This window comes from Heptranchias perlo, chromosome 27 (genome assembly GCF_035084215.1).
Source record: "Heptranchias perlo isolate sHepPer1 chromosome 27, sHepPer1.hap1, whole genome shotgun sequence".
In the NCBI taxonomy this organism is placed as follows: Eukaryota; Metazoa; Chordata; class Chondrichthyes; order Hexanchiformes; family Hexanchidae; genus Heptranchias; species Heptranchias perlo.
Window position 1 is genome coordinate 10408051 of NC_090351.1, and position 14508 is coordinate 10422558.

At 40.2% G+C, this 14508-nt stretch overlaps 1 protein-coding gene across 5 annotated transcripts in view; it reads right to left on the reverse strand.

Moving 5' to 3' along the window:
• LOC137344390 (homeodomain-interacting protein kinase 1-like) overlaps positions 1 to 14508 on the reverse strand; it is a 92219-nt gene that overhangs the window by 10963 nt on the left and 66748 nt on the right. For 2 of the 5 annotated variants that reach the window (XM_068007298.1, XM_068007299.1), the window contains 4 exons: positions 11683 to 11817; positions 6515 to 6657; positions 3704 to 3877; positions 919 to 1128 (listed from right to left, as the gene is read on the reverse strand). In XM_068007298.1, the coding sequence (XP_067863399.1) occupies positions 919 to 1128; positions 3704 to 3877; positions 6515 to 6657; positions 11683 to 11817 (662 nt within the window). The remainder of the gene's footprint in view (positions 1 to 918; positions 1129 to 3703; positions 3878 to 6514; positions 6658 to 11682; positions 11818 to 14508) is intronic. The other 3 variants (XM_068007300.1, XM_068007302.1, XM_068007301.1) reach the window with 3 other exon arrangements.

Consider the following 14508-nt stretch of genomic DNA (forward strand, 5'->3'; position numbering starts at 1 on the left):
CTCCCAGAACCTCAACTGCTCGAAATAGATGCTGGAACAGTATCACTTAATGTATTTCCATTGGTTTGACCTTCATTTTTCCCTTTTCCTCTCAATCAATGCCCCTTATTTTGTCATCCTAATACTAATCGCTATGATAAATCTTCCTGCATGTAGAAACGCATGGTGTTGTTGTTGACCACAACAGTCCCAGTTTCAAAACCTTGATCTGTGCTGGGTTAGCTGAAACACAACCAAGATTCCTGTTCTTGATCATTATCCACTGACTACTGCTGGGAAGTGTGTGCGCGTGCATGTGCGCGTGTGTAAAAAAGTCAGGCAAGGACAGCATCGAGCTCAGCTATGATGTTTCTTCCCCTAAGATCAAAGAGTTTGCCAACACTCGATGTCAAGGCTTGTGAAGAATGGCCATTTGGGTGAAGTATCACAAGGTGGCTGCCACTTGTGGATCACACTCCAGCTGGAGTTACCACTTCAAGCTGGGACAAAAGCAAAGAAACTGGACAAAAGTATTGATGGCAGTCACTCACAATAGTGTATAATTTAGTATTTTCTTGGGAGATTTGAATTTGTCAGCTCAGTAATATTTTAAAACTTATTTTATTACTAATGTGAAGTATTTACATTTGCAGCCATATTTAAGAAAATCAACAAAGAATCTTTGTATTGGATTTGATTGAAGCCAGGAGCCACAGGTAAAATACTAACAAGTCAACTCAAAGGCAGGTTCCAAGGTGAATGAACTAAGTTCTGACAAACCACAGAGCACACTTAAAATGTGCTTTCCCCTCCAAAATCAGAGCGCTTTCTCTACCTGGGTTGCACCTGGAAGTAGTGTGGGCAGTGTCATAACTTGCTACTATAGCATGACTTCTATCTATCTCCTATAATTGTTAATGACTGTAGAGATACACCTACCTCCCAAGTTTCTGCTTGGTTTCTTCCTCTTCATCTGTGTCACTGCGGATGGTGATAACACTGACAGCGGGACTGGGTGTGTCAGGAATCACAATGGTCTGTCGCTGATGATCAAGCGTCGTGCTGCAGTATGGGGAGGGTGCACTTGCAGGACTGTTCTGAACCACCATGTACGTTTGGGAGGGAGTGACATCCAACACAGGAACATTCCTGGCAGAGGATTAAGTAACAGCCAAGTTTATTGTGGAAACCAGTGATATGAGTTTTAAAGTTTAAAATTATCAGCTGAATTTGTTGCCCAAGCTCTGTTCAAGTAAAGTCATAAACTAGTTTCAATTTTACACAAAGTTATTATTTTGCAAGAGGCTACACTGAGCTCACTGTACATTGAGACCAAAAAAAGCCCTGCTTGTGCACGGCAAGAAAAGTTCACAATGCAAGTCCATATACTCCTTTACACATTTGGCTAGAACAGACTTTAAAAATTAGTGTTGGCAATTCACCATGTATAGAGTACGAGGTAAATTTCAGGGATTTCCAATTAATCTTGACAAAATAACTGAAAAGGGACCATCTACAACAACTCACCATATATCTGCTGAACTTCATATAGAAAATGGTGAATACACAATGCACACGGATTAGATGTTACTTAACTCCAGAGGCTCATTATGTGCAGTTTCCTCTACAGATTCAAATTCAAATATAGAGTATCAAATTCCACTCCTTATAAAATAAACTATTTCGCAAGAGTACTTTTTTTTGTCAATTTCTTTCCTTTTCTGCTCTCTTTTCTTGAAGAGGCTGACTCTTGCTGCATACAGTTCCACAGGTGTCGAGCGCCCATCAGAACTGTGTCTAAGCAGCCATACTTCATGTGTGAGACTAGTCAGCGAGTGTTAGCAGACTGTTCAACCACAGGGGCACCACAGCCAAACCTGAATCCGTCTTCACCCAATGTATGCACACATGCACTTACCAGCAAAAGGCAATGGATACTGGTAAGGAGCAGGTACCCTGGCTGATTTCTCCCTCCCTAACATAGGGGGCAGTGAGGCCAACTGGGCTGTCCCTACTGCCACCCCAGCTGATATCAGCCAACAAAGCATAGATCAGGAATGGAACCAGTGACTCTCTGGTCTATATGGATCAGCTACATGCTGCCTTTATCAACTCAACCACCGGGGAGCTTGGCATTTTTTTTTTGCATGAAGAGACTATGTATTAGAAATTAATGTAATGTATTAGCTTCATGTGTATAATGTGCAAGTTTTTGGTGCAACATCTACCTGCAGATGGCACCTTTTTCAATATTTTAACTATTTACTTTAGTACAAGCAGAGAACATTATTAGCAAGGCAGAACATTTAACATCCAGCTTGGAAATGTTGCACAAAAAATTCCTGACTTCAACTTCTACATTTCTTTGCATTGAGTTTTCAAATTCTCACTTTTGCTTACTTTCTACTTAACTCTTTTAAAGCAGATTTTCTTTTGGTATAAAATGTAGAAATATTTTAAGCTATCATGTTCAACTATTCCTACAAAGATATTTTAAGCATTCATTAAATTAGAAATGATTCCATCATTGTTCCTAATTTAAAAAGTAATTGTTTATTCCACAGAAATACAGCTCTATCCACTTCATTATCCACTAATTAATACTTCTTAGAAAGTGCTAAACCGTGCAATAAAAATACCTTTCCAATCGATCAACCCACCACTTCTGTCTGAGAAGTCGATATTGCAAGAGGAAAAATATTTTAAAATTCCCCATAGCATATCAGAAGGTTGAATGCATTCCTGAAACAGAACACTACACATCATAAAACCGTGCAGCAAGAACATTCCTTGCATGCACTGAAAATGAATACTTGATTGTAATCTTTCAATTACTCAATGTGTGTTTATTGTATTTGTGTACTTTTTGCCAGAAACTTGCACATGTGGTTTTGCAAAAGAAACCACTTCCAGTACCTGTGTCTTCACAGTGACCTACAAATTCTATCACATCCCCACTGCAAACAGTTCTCCAAGGTTTTTTCATATCAATTCTGTCACTCAAAATAATCTGTAGTCCACAATTAGGCATAAGGATACTTCAGAATTTAGTAATTTGTGTTGAAATGAAAACTTTACTTTTGCTTTTTCTTTGATTACCTGCCAATTAACATATTGGTAAATTTTGCATGCCTGCATTGTTTCTTTTTGCTACAACTTTATCCTCCTCCCCCCCCCCCCCCACCCTGGCAAGGTAATGAATGCTTGTTGGGACACAGTTCCACAGGTGTAGTTGCCTTCTGCACCTTCCTCCAATGGCCCTTATTCATGTGAGAGCTTTGAAAGCAAGTGGTGGTGAGTTCATTGTTGTAGGGCATCACAGCTGACATAGAACCTGTTTGCACCCATGATACAAACAGGCATTTCCAACAGAGGGTCACTTGATATTGATGTGGAGATCTTGGCTTGTCACTGGATAGCAATCAAGAGCAGAAATCCTAGCTGATATCTCTCTTCCCAGACCCAGGTTTGCTGAGGCCAACTGTAGCACTGTAGCACCCCATTTCCCATGCCAGTTGAAACCAGCTAGCTCAACACAAACCTGGGAATCAATCTGGGACCTTTCTGGTCTCTGTGGATCAATTCCACAAAGGCAGTGAATGCACTTACTTAGCACCGGGTATTTAACCTGAAGCGTAGTGTAACTGAACTCAGCCACTTGAAGCACATCAATTTGATACACGACTGGATTTCCTTTTTAATGTGCTACGTGCAGACACTTTACCTTGTGTTGTGATGCTGCTTGTTCCTTTTGGAGGAAGACCTGGAGTTTTGGGGCTGACGTACCACATGGGCAACACCAACATTCAGGGGCTGTGCAGCTAAGGTCACATGACCGGCCAACAAAGATGGTTGCTGCACAATGGCATTATACTGGCCTCCATGGGAATGTACATTTCTGAGAACAAAGAGGAAAATTATTTTCAGTGTAAACAGCAAGCAGATATCTAACATTAAAGAATAACAGAACTCATTATCCAAAATGTGGTCGTAGAGGCAGATGAAAATAATTACCAATAAAAGGCTTTCACATGCTTTGTTGAGGATTTTTTTTTAAGATTGCTCTAATGCTTAAAACGGACCCAGTTAGCTACAAAGTACTATTGCAAAACTCAAAGATCCACACGCTTTTGCTCAACTCTTAAACGTTTTCATTTTTTCTACAGAATGATTTTCTCTAGTTTCTCTCCTATCTCCACTCACACCCTCTCCAAGCTCAGCTTGTCCAGGAGACCCACCTCCTGCTCCCTCGACCTTATTCCCACCAAACTGCTGACCGTCCAACTTCCCTTCCTGGCCCCAGTTGCCTCCCCTCTCCCCTTCAAATCTGCCATCATCATCCCCTTCTCAAACAACCCACCTTTGATTCCTCTGTCCTTGCAAACTAGCATCCCATCTCCAACCTTCCTTTCCACTTCAATATCCTTGATCGTGTTGTTGCCGCCCAAATCCATGCCCATCTTTCCCACAACTCCATGTTTGAACCCCTCCAATCAGGTTTCCACTCATGCCACTGCACTGGAAAGGCCCATATCAAAACCAAAAATGACATCCTACGTATCTGTGACCATGGTAAATTATCCCTCCTCAACCTGTCTGCAGCCTTTGTCACGGTTGACCATATCATCCTCCTCCAGCGCCTCAACTCTGTCGTCCAGCTGAGTGGGACTGCCCTCGCCTGGTTCCATTCTTATCTATCCATCACAGCCAAAGAAACCTGCAATGGTTTCTCTTCCCGCTCCCGCACCATTACCTCTGGAGTCCCCCAAGGATCTATCCTTAGTCCCTCCTATTTCTCATCTACATGCTGTCCCTCAGCGAAATCATCCGAAAACGCAACGTCAGGTCCCACATGTATGCTGATGACACCCAACTCTACCTCACCACTGCCTCTCTCAACCCTTCCACTGTCTGATTTGTCACGTGGCTTGTCAGACATCCTGTACTGGATGAGCAGAAATTTCCTCCAACTAAATATTGGGAAGACTGAAGCCATTGTCTTCGGTCCCCACCACAAACTCCGTTCCCTAGCCACCGACTCCATCTCTTTTCCCTGGCCACTGTCTGGAGCTGAACCAAATAGTTCGCAACTGCGGCGTCCTATTTGACCCCAAGATGAGCTTCCGACACATATCCACTCCATCACCAAGACCGCGTACTTCCACCTCTAACAACGCCCATCTCCGCCCCTGCTTCAACTCATCAGTGGCTGGAACCCTCATCCATGCCTTTGTTACCTCTAGACTTGACAATTCCAACACTCTCCTGGTCGGCCTCCCATCTTCCACCCTCCATAAACTTGAGCTCATCCGAAACTCTGCTACCTGTATCGTAACTCGCACCAAGTCCCGTTCACCCATCACCTCTGTGCTCGTTGACCAACATTGGCTTCCAGTCCAGCAACAGCCTCGATTTTAGAATTCTTACCCTTGTATTCAAATCCCTCCATGGCCTCGCCACCGCCCCCCTCCCACTCCCCCAATCTCTGTAACCTCCTCCAGCCCTACAACCCTCAGAGATCTCTGCGCTCCTCCAATTCTGGCCACTTACGCATCCCTGATTTTCATTGCTCCACCATAGGCAGCTGAAGGCACGACAGCCAAAGCCCTAAGCTCTAGCATTCCCTCCCTAAACCTCTTTACTTCTCTACCTCTCTCTCTCCTCCTTTAAGATGCTCTTTAAAACCTACCTCTTTGACCAAGCTTTTGGTCACCTGTCCTTACGTGGCTTGGTGTCAAATTTAGTTTTACTACGTTAAAGGCACTATACAAGTTCAAGTTGTTGTTGAAACGGAAAATATGTTTTACATTAACTCCGCAACCCAACCCAACCCAATACCCTTAACCTAAAACTAATATTACAATGGTGTAGTTATCTAGGGTTAACATTATTACTTCTTAGTGGCAGGGATCTAGGAGGATTCTGGATTAATTCTACAACATTTTCTACAGGCCACTAAATCTAGAAAAATGCACTCCAAGGTAGTCTCCGTTTCTATGAACTGCAAACCAGAGTGCCCCAGAATGCTCTAAATTATAAATGGTAAGTAATTGAGGCATTAGAACCCAGCTTTACTTCAGACCCAAACCAGCCAAATGCACCAAAGCTCAACAAATGTACCGCTTGTTTTTATTGCCCAAATGTATTATTTTTTGGACATGATTTATGAGGGATGCAATAGTCAAAACTATTAGGACATTCAATTTATTTTATAGGAGGAAGATAATCTTATTTAAGAAAATTAGGGAGATTTGTTGTATTCTGCAGACAGAAATTGTGGCAACAATTAGCAACAAAAAAAGAAAAAATATTTAGGATTGAAATTTTTCTCTGAATCTTATTTTTGAAAAGGTTTTTAACAATACAGCACAAATTCATTCATGATTATAGTGATAATTGTGCTATTGATAAAACTCTTCTTTATGTATTGGACCATACTGGTACTTACCTTCCTCTTAAAGGAATGAAAATTCAGAATTTGGTCAAAGTTAAAAATTAATTCAGAAACAGTTCATTTTATTGAAAGCAAACTTGCCTCCAGTCTGCTAGTTGTTGGGAACTAGTCATAGCTTCTGGTATCACAGTAGCGTGTGGGACTGAGTTGTGGACAGCCACTCCAGGCAACTGCTGCCAAGTTGACGGCAGCAGGATTTGCTGTGTTCCTCCAGGCCACGCCTGCTGCAAACAAAGACAGATTGTCAAGATTGCCACTGCGTGGGACACTACCCCAAAAGTTTGCAGACAACCCGAAAAGAACACAAAGCATCTAGCTGAAGACCGCACACAGCTGGCAAGAGAAGCACAATGGTAAAACAAAGATCTGTGATGTTAGATTTACACAACGCCTCCCTCCAAAGCCAATACCTGCACAGGACAAGGCATTACAGTTTAATGAGAGAAAGAGAAAGTGAGTATATCCAATATCTTGCAGCTCTGAAGCAGAAACATACATTCGGATATTCTGTGCGACGAGCCATTCTGCAGGAATACAAACACACAGACACAGCAATCTCTTCTAAGCAGGCTCATGCCAAGCAGCAAGGGGGAAAAGGGAGGGAACATTCTAACCAACCTTTGATCTGAGAAAGCAAAATGCATGTGGTCACTGGAAGCGACTGCAGAAGTTGCATGATCCATTTGAAAAATAAACATGCTACTAACGTTTCAATCAAGACCACAAAATTTAATTAGCAACCTTCCAATCACCTAAGGATGTTTCATTAAATGTCAGAGTAGCCTACATAATTAATTTTTCTTAATATACTAGCAGATCTCCCGTGGTGCTGTACACGGTGAGTCACAGGATACGCTGTTTTATAACAATAGGGGGCATTATCAACCAAGTGTGATAGGGAAAGTGTTACAGGAAGTATCTGACACTTACAGGAAGTCACGCTATATGCAAGACTTTATAGATAAACATGTTGCCATCAGGGACAATTTTAGATATCAGTTACACAGAATATGTTTTTCCTGTGCTTCTGACTTAATTACTACTTTATACATTACATATATGGAAGGACTATTTAACTCAGTGGATAGGAAGGAATGTGGGTACCCAACTGCTACAGCACTCAGGGTTAACGACTTTGTTGATTTGGATCCCTACATTGTGGGACCAGGCAGGGAAGAGTTATGGCGCACAATGAGGTTATTAGCATGTGTCATTTAAGCAAAAAGTTTTTACAGAGCTAATCGTAACAGATTAATTTCAAACAACTGTGTTTGTGTTTTTTTAAATAAGTTACTCATGAGACATCCTGAAATCCAATTAGTTTTGGTATCAAATGGGTCTTTCAAAAGCCATGTTAAAAGACTGAACTGTTCTAATGTGATAGACTTTAGCTCCACAATTTACAATTCTGGTGACAAACTTGACGCCTGCCATAAAGGCAAGGCACAGCTATCTCTTTTTGGGAAATGATTATAGGATCTGGTTTATAAGCTTACATTAGGGCTATTTTCAATATATTCAGTCTTGTTCCAAAGCTAATTATAGCATCTCATTATTTATTTCCAATAATTATGAAAGATATGAGTGAGGATTTTGAGAAATACTGTCAAATGCTACAGAAATATATGTGCTTAGATATAGTAAAAGGGCAGTGTCTTTGTGGAAAGGGGCATTGTAATTTTTTTTGTCTTTCCCCAAATACTTGGGATTCAATCAATGTCAGAACATATGGCATTACAAAAGCCATTAAAAAACAACATGGCTGTTCTCCCTCTTCAGGCATTAAGACAGTGCCTCCAAAAATCGAGCCGTTTTTAGTGCATTTTATCTTTCTTTTTAAAAAAAATTATACCGAAAGAGGGAAACAAATGAGACTATTTAAATTTAAATCAATACTGAGCTTGATCCTGTTCTCACCTGATATTCAGATATGTGGTTTTGTGCAGAGTTCAATGGATTGCGATCAGGGAGGGAACCTTTGCCAATTTTTCACTCCCTAACATTGCTCCAGCTGGGATCAGCTAACTCAGCACAGACCATGGATCGAATCTAGGATATTCCTTGTTTATATGGCTTACATGTTCACTACCTTAATCAGAGGAGTTACAGGGGAAGCCAACATCTTGTTTTAAAGGAAATTACATCCTAGTTTGAGCATCATAACAGCATCTGTCAGTCAGCTGAGATATCAGGTTTTGTTCTTTAATAAAAGGCTATCTGAAGCAGCAATTAGGCAGGATGTAAGTTACTGACCTCCTCATTTAAGATCAAAAGTATCAATGCAGAGGTCAGTTTTCTCCCTCACATCCCTGCAATCCCACTTCAAAACCATCATTTTATCTATTATATTGCTAAGGAAAAGAAAAATGCTAATTAATTTTTGCAGTCTTCACTAAAATTTGTTCAAATGTTAAATATCAGTTCAGGTTTTGATTTGGATTACCAATCTGACCACGTCACCAGTCACTGACTGCTTATTGAAAAATATCAATTTAAATCCAATGGACTCAGCATTACTAAAAGGCTCGAAACTGGCTGCTACTGTACAGCAAAATTCAGAATTTAGAAAGTTCAAGTATGGAAGAACTATAAATCAAACCCTCAGCAGGAAGATAAGAAAAATGGTGGACTATGGATTTGTAAACGAATGGCACACAGTAGGCTCTGAATTAGAGAGCAGCAGCTAACCTTATACCTTTTGTGATGAAACACTGCCACAGTGCAGACTCAGCTCTGCCAACTTAACTCTAATGTCAAGGTTTTCCAGTGATGTACATGCCTAAGTTTTGGAACAAAACAGTGAAAGGAAACAGCAGGATGTAGTGGCCAGAATAGTGTACTGTGCTGCAACATTACTGTCAGTTTATAGAGTCATAAGCAGAATTAATATCTGATAGCTACTTACAATGGAGTCTGGTGGGCTTTTGCTTCTAGTACCAATTCTGACGGTACATGTTCAGGTTTGGATATTTGATTCCAATTTTGGGTTTATATTTCCCAGAATATTGCCATACTGCCCAACAATGAGGGTGATGTTCAACTATTCAGCTTTCAGTAACCTCAAGGAATTATGCTGAAGGTCAGTAGGAGAAGTGCTGAGCTTGTAGCCAAATGGCTAGAAGTCTGTCTACCTTCCATTTCTCAAAGTTGGTAAAATGAACGTCATTAAAGTGGAAGCTAAACAATGGCCCATGTTCCGTTTACCAATTGAAAGCAATCAAATGGCCACGGTCACCATCCCAACAAAGATATTGAAACAAACATTAGGAATCTAACCTTCTAGGAAATTCATCTCTGGACTTCCTTTCCTCTCTAAGGTCCTTGAACACATTGTCCTACCACTGCCTGTTGGAATTCCATTACATCAGTTTTCACCCTGCCCAATATTGCCTGCTTCATGTCATCAATACTGTGATTGTGATCATGGTATACTCTCTCCTTGTCTTCCTAGACTTTTTCTCCCTCCACAGGTCACCTCCATGGATGCACCCTCTTTTAGTCCTATCTGTCCCAAAGTAGCTAGTACATCTCGAGCAATTGGTTCTCCTTCCACCTATACATTGCCATCTTAGGAATACCCCAACCTTGGTCCCCTCTTTTTCCTCATTGTATGATGATACCTAATTCAATCTCTCTGCCAGTCCACCATCATTGCCTGCCTCCATGCTTACCCTCAGCCCCAGGGGCCGCTGAAACTTTCATCCCCCACTTCTGATACCGCCAGGTTCTACTTCTGCAACATCCTCCTCAGCAGCCTTGAGGTCCACCCTACATAAACTCTAGCTCACCCAGAACTCCACCACCCACATCCTGTCAGTTTTCAATTCTGTGACTTGCCTTGAGACATTTTACTACTGTTACATAAATGCAAGTAGTAATTATAATGCAATTCACCCAGCCTAGCATCTAAATACATTTCTGATTACCACTTTAGCTAGTAGATTTGAAATCGACCTTTGAGCTTAGATTTTATTTTTAATATACATCAATTGTAAATTTACTTTTCACTAATTTAAAATTATATCCCCAAGTCCCACTGACCACGAAGTAATCGTCTAGGCTCACATTATCTATCTATATCTATCTCTTTCCTCACAACTCACCCTCTCCAATCCATACATACCTCTCAAAGTATGATGACTAAAACTATACACAGCACCCAAAGTGTGTCCTGACCAATGCATTATAAAACTTAACCTTTGAAAACTTGTAATATTACTGTTTTAGCTATTTATCCTGAAATTCTATTTTTTTTTTTAAATAATTGAAAATGACAGTTCTACTGGTATTCTCAAGTCTCTTTCAAAGTCTCCCTGTAGCTGATTAGGGTAGCACCAGCAGAGGCTTCCAGTCTGCTCACAAAATGTTATATAGCGAGAATAGCTATAATGAAGAGTAGAAAAACTATAACAAGGGGGAAATAAATAATCACATAGAATTTACAGCACAGAAACACACTATTCAATCCAACTGGTTGATGCCACTGCTTATGCTCCACACGAGCATCCTCCCACCCCTCTATGTCTAACCCTATCAGCATATATTTCTATTCCTTTCTCCTTCATGTGCTTATCTAGCTTCCCCAAAGGCTTTGAACGTTGTGGAGATGGGGCCAGGTGGCAAGAGATGCCAATAACTCCTGGTCTACTGTTAAAATTGCTTATCTCTATCTAGCAGAATACATGGAATGGTACTAATTTCCCCTGAAATGCTTTGTATAAAGCAGAATGTGTCATCAAGGAGATCTACAATACTATTCTGTGGACAGAATCATTCCTTTCCTCTCTCCTAGCTCATGTCTGAATATAGATTAACTCAATCTGAGTTGAAGTAGGTGAAAAGATCTGGCCCCTGCTGTTATCCTTCCATATAATTTCTCTAGGGAATTTAGATATAGTTAGGCACAATTGTACTTATATTCCACCCCATTGGTCCTCAAATGGTTTAGCATTTGTCTGGTTAATGAGCCATGAACAAAATAAATAGTCCAATAGTAATGAAAGTTACTTTCCACTCCCTTCATCCCCAACCATGTTACTGGAATTCGAGCCTTTTATAAATGTTGAGTGTTTTGGTCTCAAGTATAACTTGTATCATCATCAAGATTGTTCAAAAGAGTAAGACAGAGGAGACGTCCAATGACGTGGAAAAAATATAAGGTACACAATGATACATGCTTCCGTTCCTCTGCAGCAGCCTCAGAGGAGCATCTGTTAGTGCACAGAATCACACCAAGTGGGAGCATTTACCAGTACTGTGGTCGTCTGATCGACCAGCGCAGGCCGGCCGGCTGCGCAGTTCAGGGTAAAAGGGACCGCATACTGCGGAGCAACAGTGGCAACGTGAGGATGTAGAGTGGCCACCATCAGCGGTGTGCAGCTGCCCTGTAACGGGGGGGTGGGAGTCAGTTATATGGTACATTAGTTCTCAAATCTGCAGCGTCTCTTTTTGATGCCGTGAATAGTATGAAAATCATGTTCGGTCTTTGGCAAAACATTTTTTTAAACAAAGGCAGTACTGTGCATGTGAAGTGAATCAGGAATTAAGTTCAGATTACTCAGACTTGTTTTACTTAGGCCTCTTCCAACATCTGTCTCTTGCCCCCATCTGTCTTTGGTCAGATTTAAGTCTGGACCCCAAAATGGTGGGGATGGGAAGGGGGAGGAGAGAAAAGCACCAGTACACAGCCATCTATCCCACTGAAGTTGATAAACCACATTGAAAAGCTAAACCCGCATTTATTTTAGAAACAAATACAATTAACAGTGACTAGCATCAATATTAGATTTGATTTTAAAATGGGTTTGATACACATTCTAGTCACGCATACAAAAAGGGACACTGCCAACTGCAAGGAAAAAAAAAGAATTCCCATCATAGCTTTAAAAATTGATGGCCAAGTTTGTATCTATATTACTACAAACAGAAACACTCCTTTTCTGCTGTTTTTGAAGTTTTATATTTTTCTCCCAACAAAATTATGAAACCAGGACAGCACTGCTGTAAGGCAGGTCTCAAAATCTTGGACTGAAATGTTTATCCCTTAATCCTTTAGCAATAAGGCGTTCAAAGCTACGAAGAGTTCACTCGACATTTATAACATTACATTTTTCAACACTGTAAAAAAAAAAGTTGTTATTTATTCCAAATTGCCACAATTCTAGAGGGAAAAGAAAGAGAATTAGTAGCTAGCAAGTCATTCCCTAATTGATTACAATCATTTGTGGCCAAAACTTTTGTTGTCAGGAGGTTTCATTACATGGGTTCCTGCTCTGGATAACTCAATCACTGCACTACTGATCAAGTTCAAATTGCTGAATTGTGTCCATATGGGGCCAAACAAGGCAGGGTTACTGTTTACATAGAGACTGAACAAGAATTCAAAAATGGGTGGAGATTTTTCTCAGAATTTCCACAGTACATTTCCACTGAAACAATGTTTTTTTAAAAATTTGTTAATTTGGGATGTGGGCGTCACTTTCAAGGCCAGCATTTGTTGCCCATCCCTAATTGCCCTTGAGAAGGTGGTGGTGAGCCGCTGCAATCCGTGTGGTATGTACATCAGATACAAAATTCTGAAATCAAAACAGTATGGGTAAAAAAACCTGGACAACTTTGGCATCCCAACCCAAAGCCTAATGTAACACCAGTGGCTCAGCTATAAGCTTCAATGGTTATAGATACAGTCTCAAGTTAAAGCTACTTGCTTGCACAATTAGATGCTTATAGAGCGATTCAAGTAAAGTAACTGATTTTAGTTTGCTTTTAGCAACAGCTACACTTGATGCAAAACGCGCTCATTGTTGGCTCCATGTGGACAAGATTAAGAAAACTGTTCTATCATACCAATTGATTTTTACTTCACCTGGTGATTTAAAACTGCCTTTAAGTCACATGTGAACACACAAAAATTAATGAAAACACACAACAAATTATTTAGCAAAATGATTTTGTACCAGTAAGTGAATTAAAATGAAAATCTTCGACATAAAAACAGCAGTCACTGTACTCTAACATAATTCACTGCATGAAGTGCTCTGAAATGTTTTAGTGTGATAGGAAACTATATAAAATGAAAATATTTGTACATTATATGAAAAGCAGTTATCTTTTTGAAGTTTACAAGCTTCTTTTCCAAAAAGAAATTTTAAAAACTTTGTCTACATGAATAAAGTTATTCACAGCCAAAGAAACCTCAAAATTAAGTTTTGCTTTTGTTTAAATTATTGCCTATTCTCTCCTTGCCTCTGCAATTAATATACTCATCTGTACCTTTTCACTCAACTCATGAGCTTACCTTTGATACAATTCATTTATTTGTAAAGTTTTGGAGCAATGTCGACTTATCTTTTGCCTACTGGTGTAAACACCTATCAATGTAAAATCAAAGGTGCAGCTGGCATTGCAATGAACTAATTTGCTTCAGCCAAGACAACTGAATTTTAAGATTGGCAAAAAGGTTTATATAGCTGTCACAATCTTTACATAAATAAAATATTCTCTTTTTAACAAAATAAAATCAATCTATGCAAATGTGAAACCCCAAATCAAGAGAAAAACATTTGACACCAGCATTCCCTCGATGGCTCAGCAAATTTAACCGGTGAGTTCCCTGATGGATGCAAACCATATGGTTCCACGTTCAATCTCTGTTAAGTAACGAGTTAATTGATTTCAGCAGGACGGTGGTAGGGTGCAACTACTAGCCTCAGTGCCCCTCAAGAATCTACCACAGCTCTTATTCCTGATTGTTACCCTGCCGGACAGAATTGGGCCCGGCTATGGCAGCCCCAGTGGTCGAATAGCTTGCTGACACTAAATGTCAAAGCTCAACCAAGAATAAAGGCTACTTGGGCAAAGTACTACATTGGTGAAATTGTAGTCCAGCAAAAAGCCAATGTTTTGGGGAGAAGAGTAAACCAGCAAGAAAAAAAAAAATCAAGACCTCTGCAGTTATTTTAGCCTGTAAAATATACTTGATTAACATTCTCAACTATCTTTGGATAAATGGCATTTCGACTTAAATGTAAATCAGATGTTTTAAGCAGGCCTGATCTTCAATGCAGCTACCACAT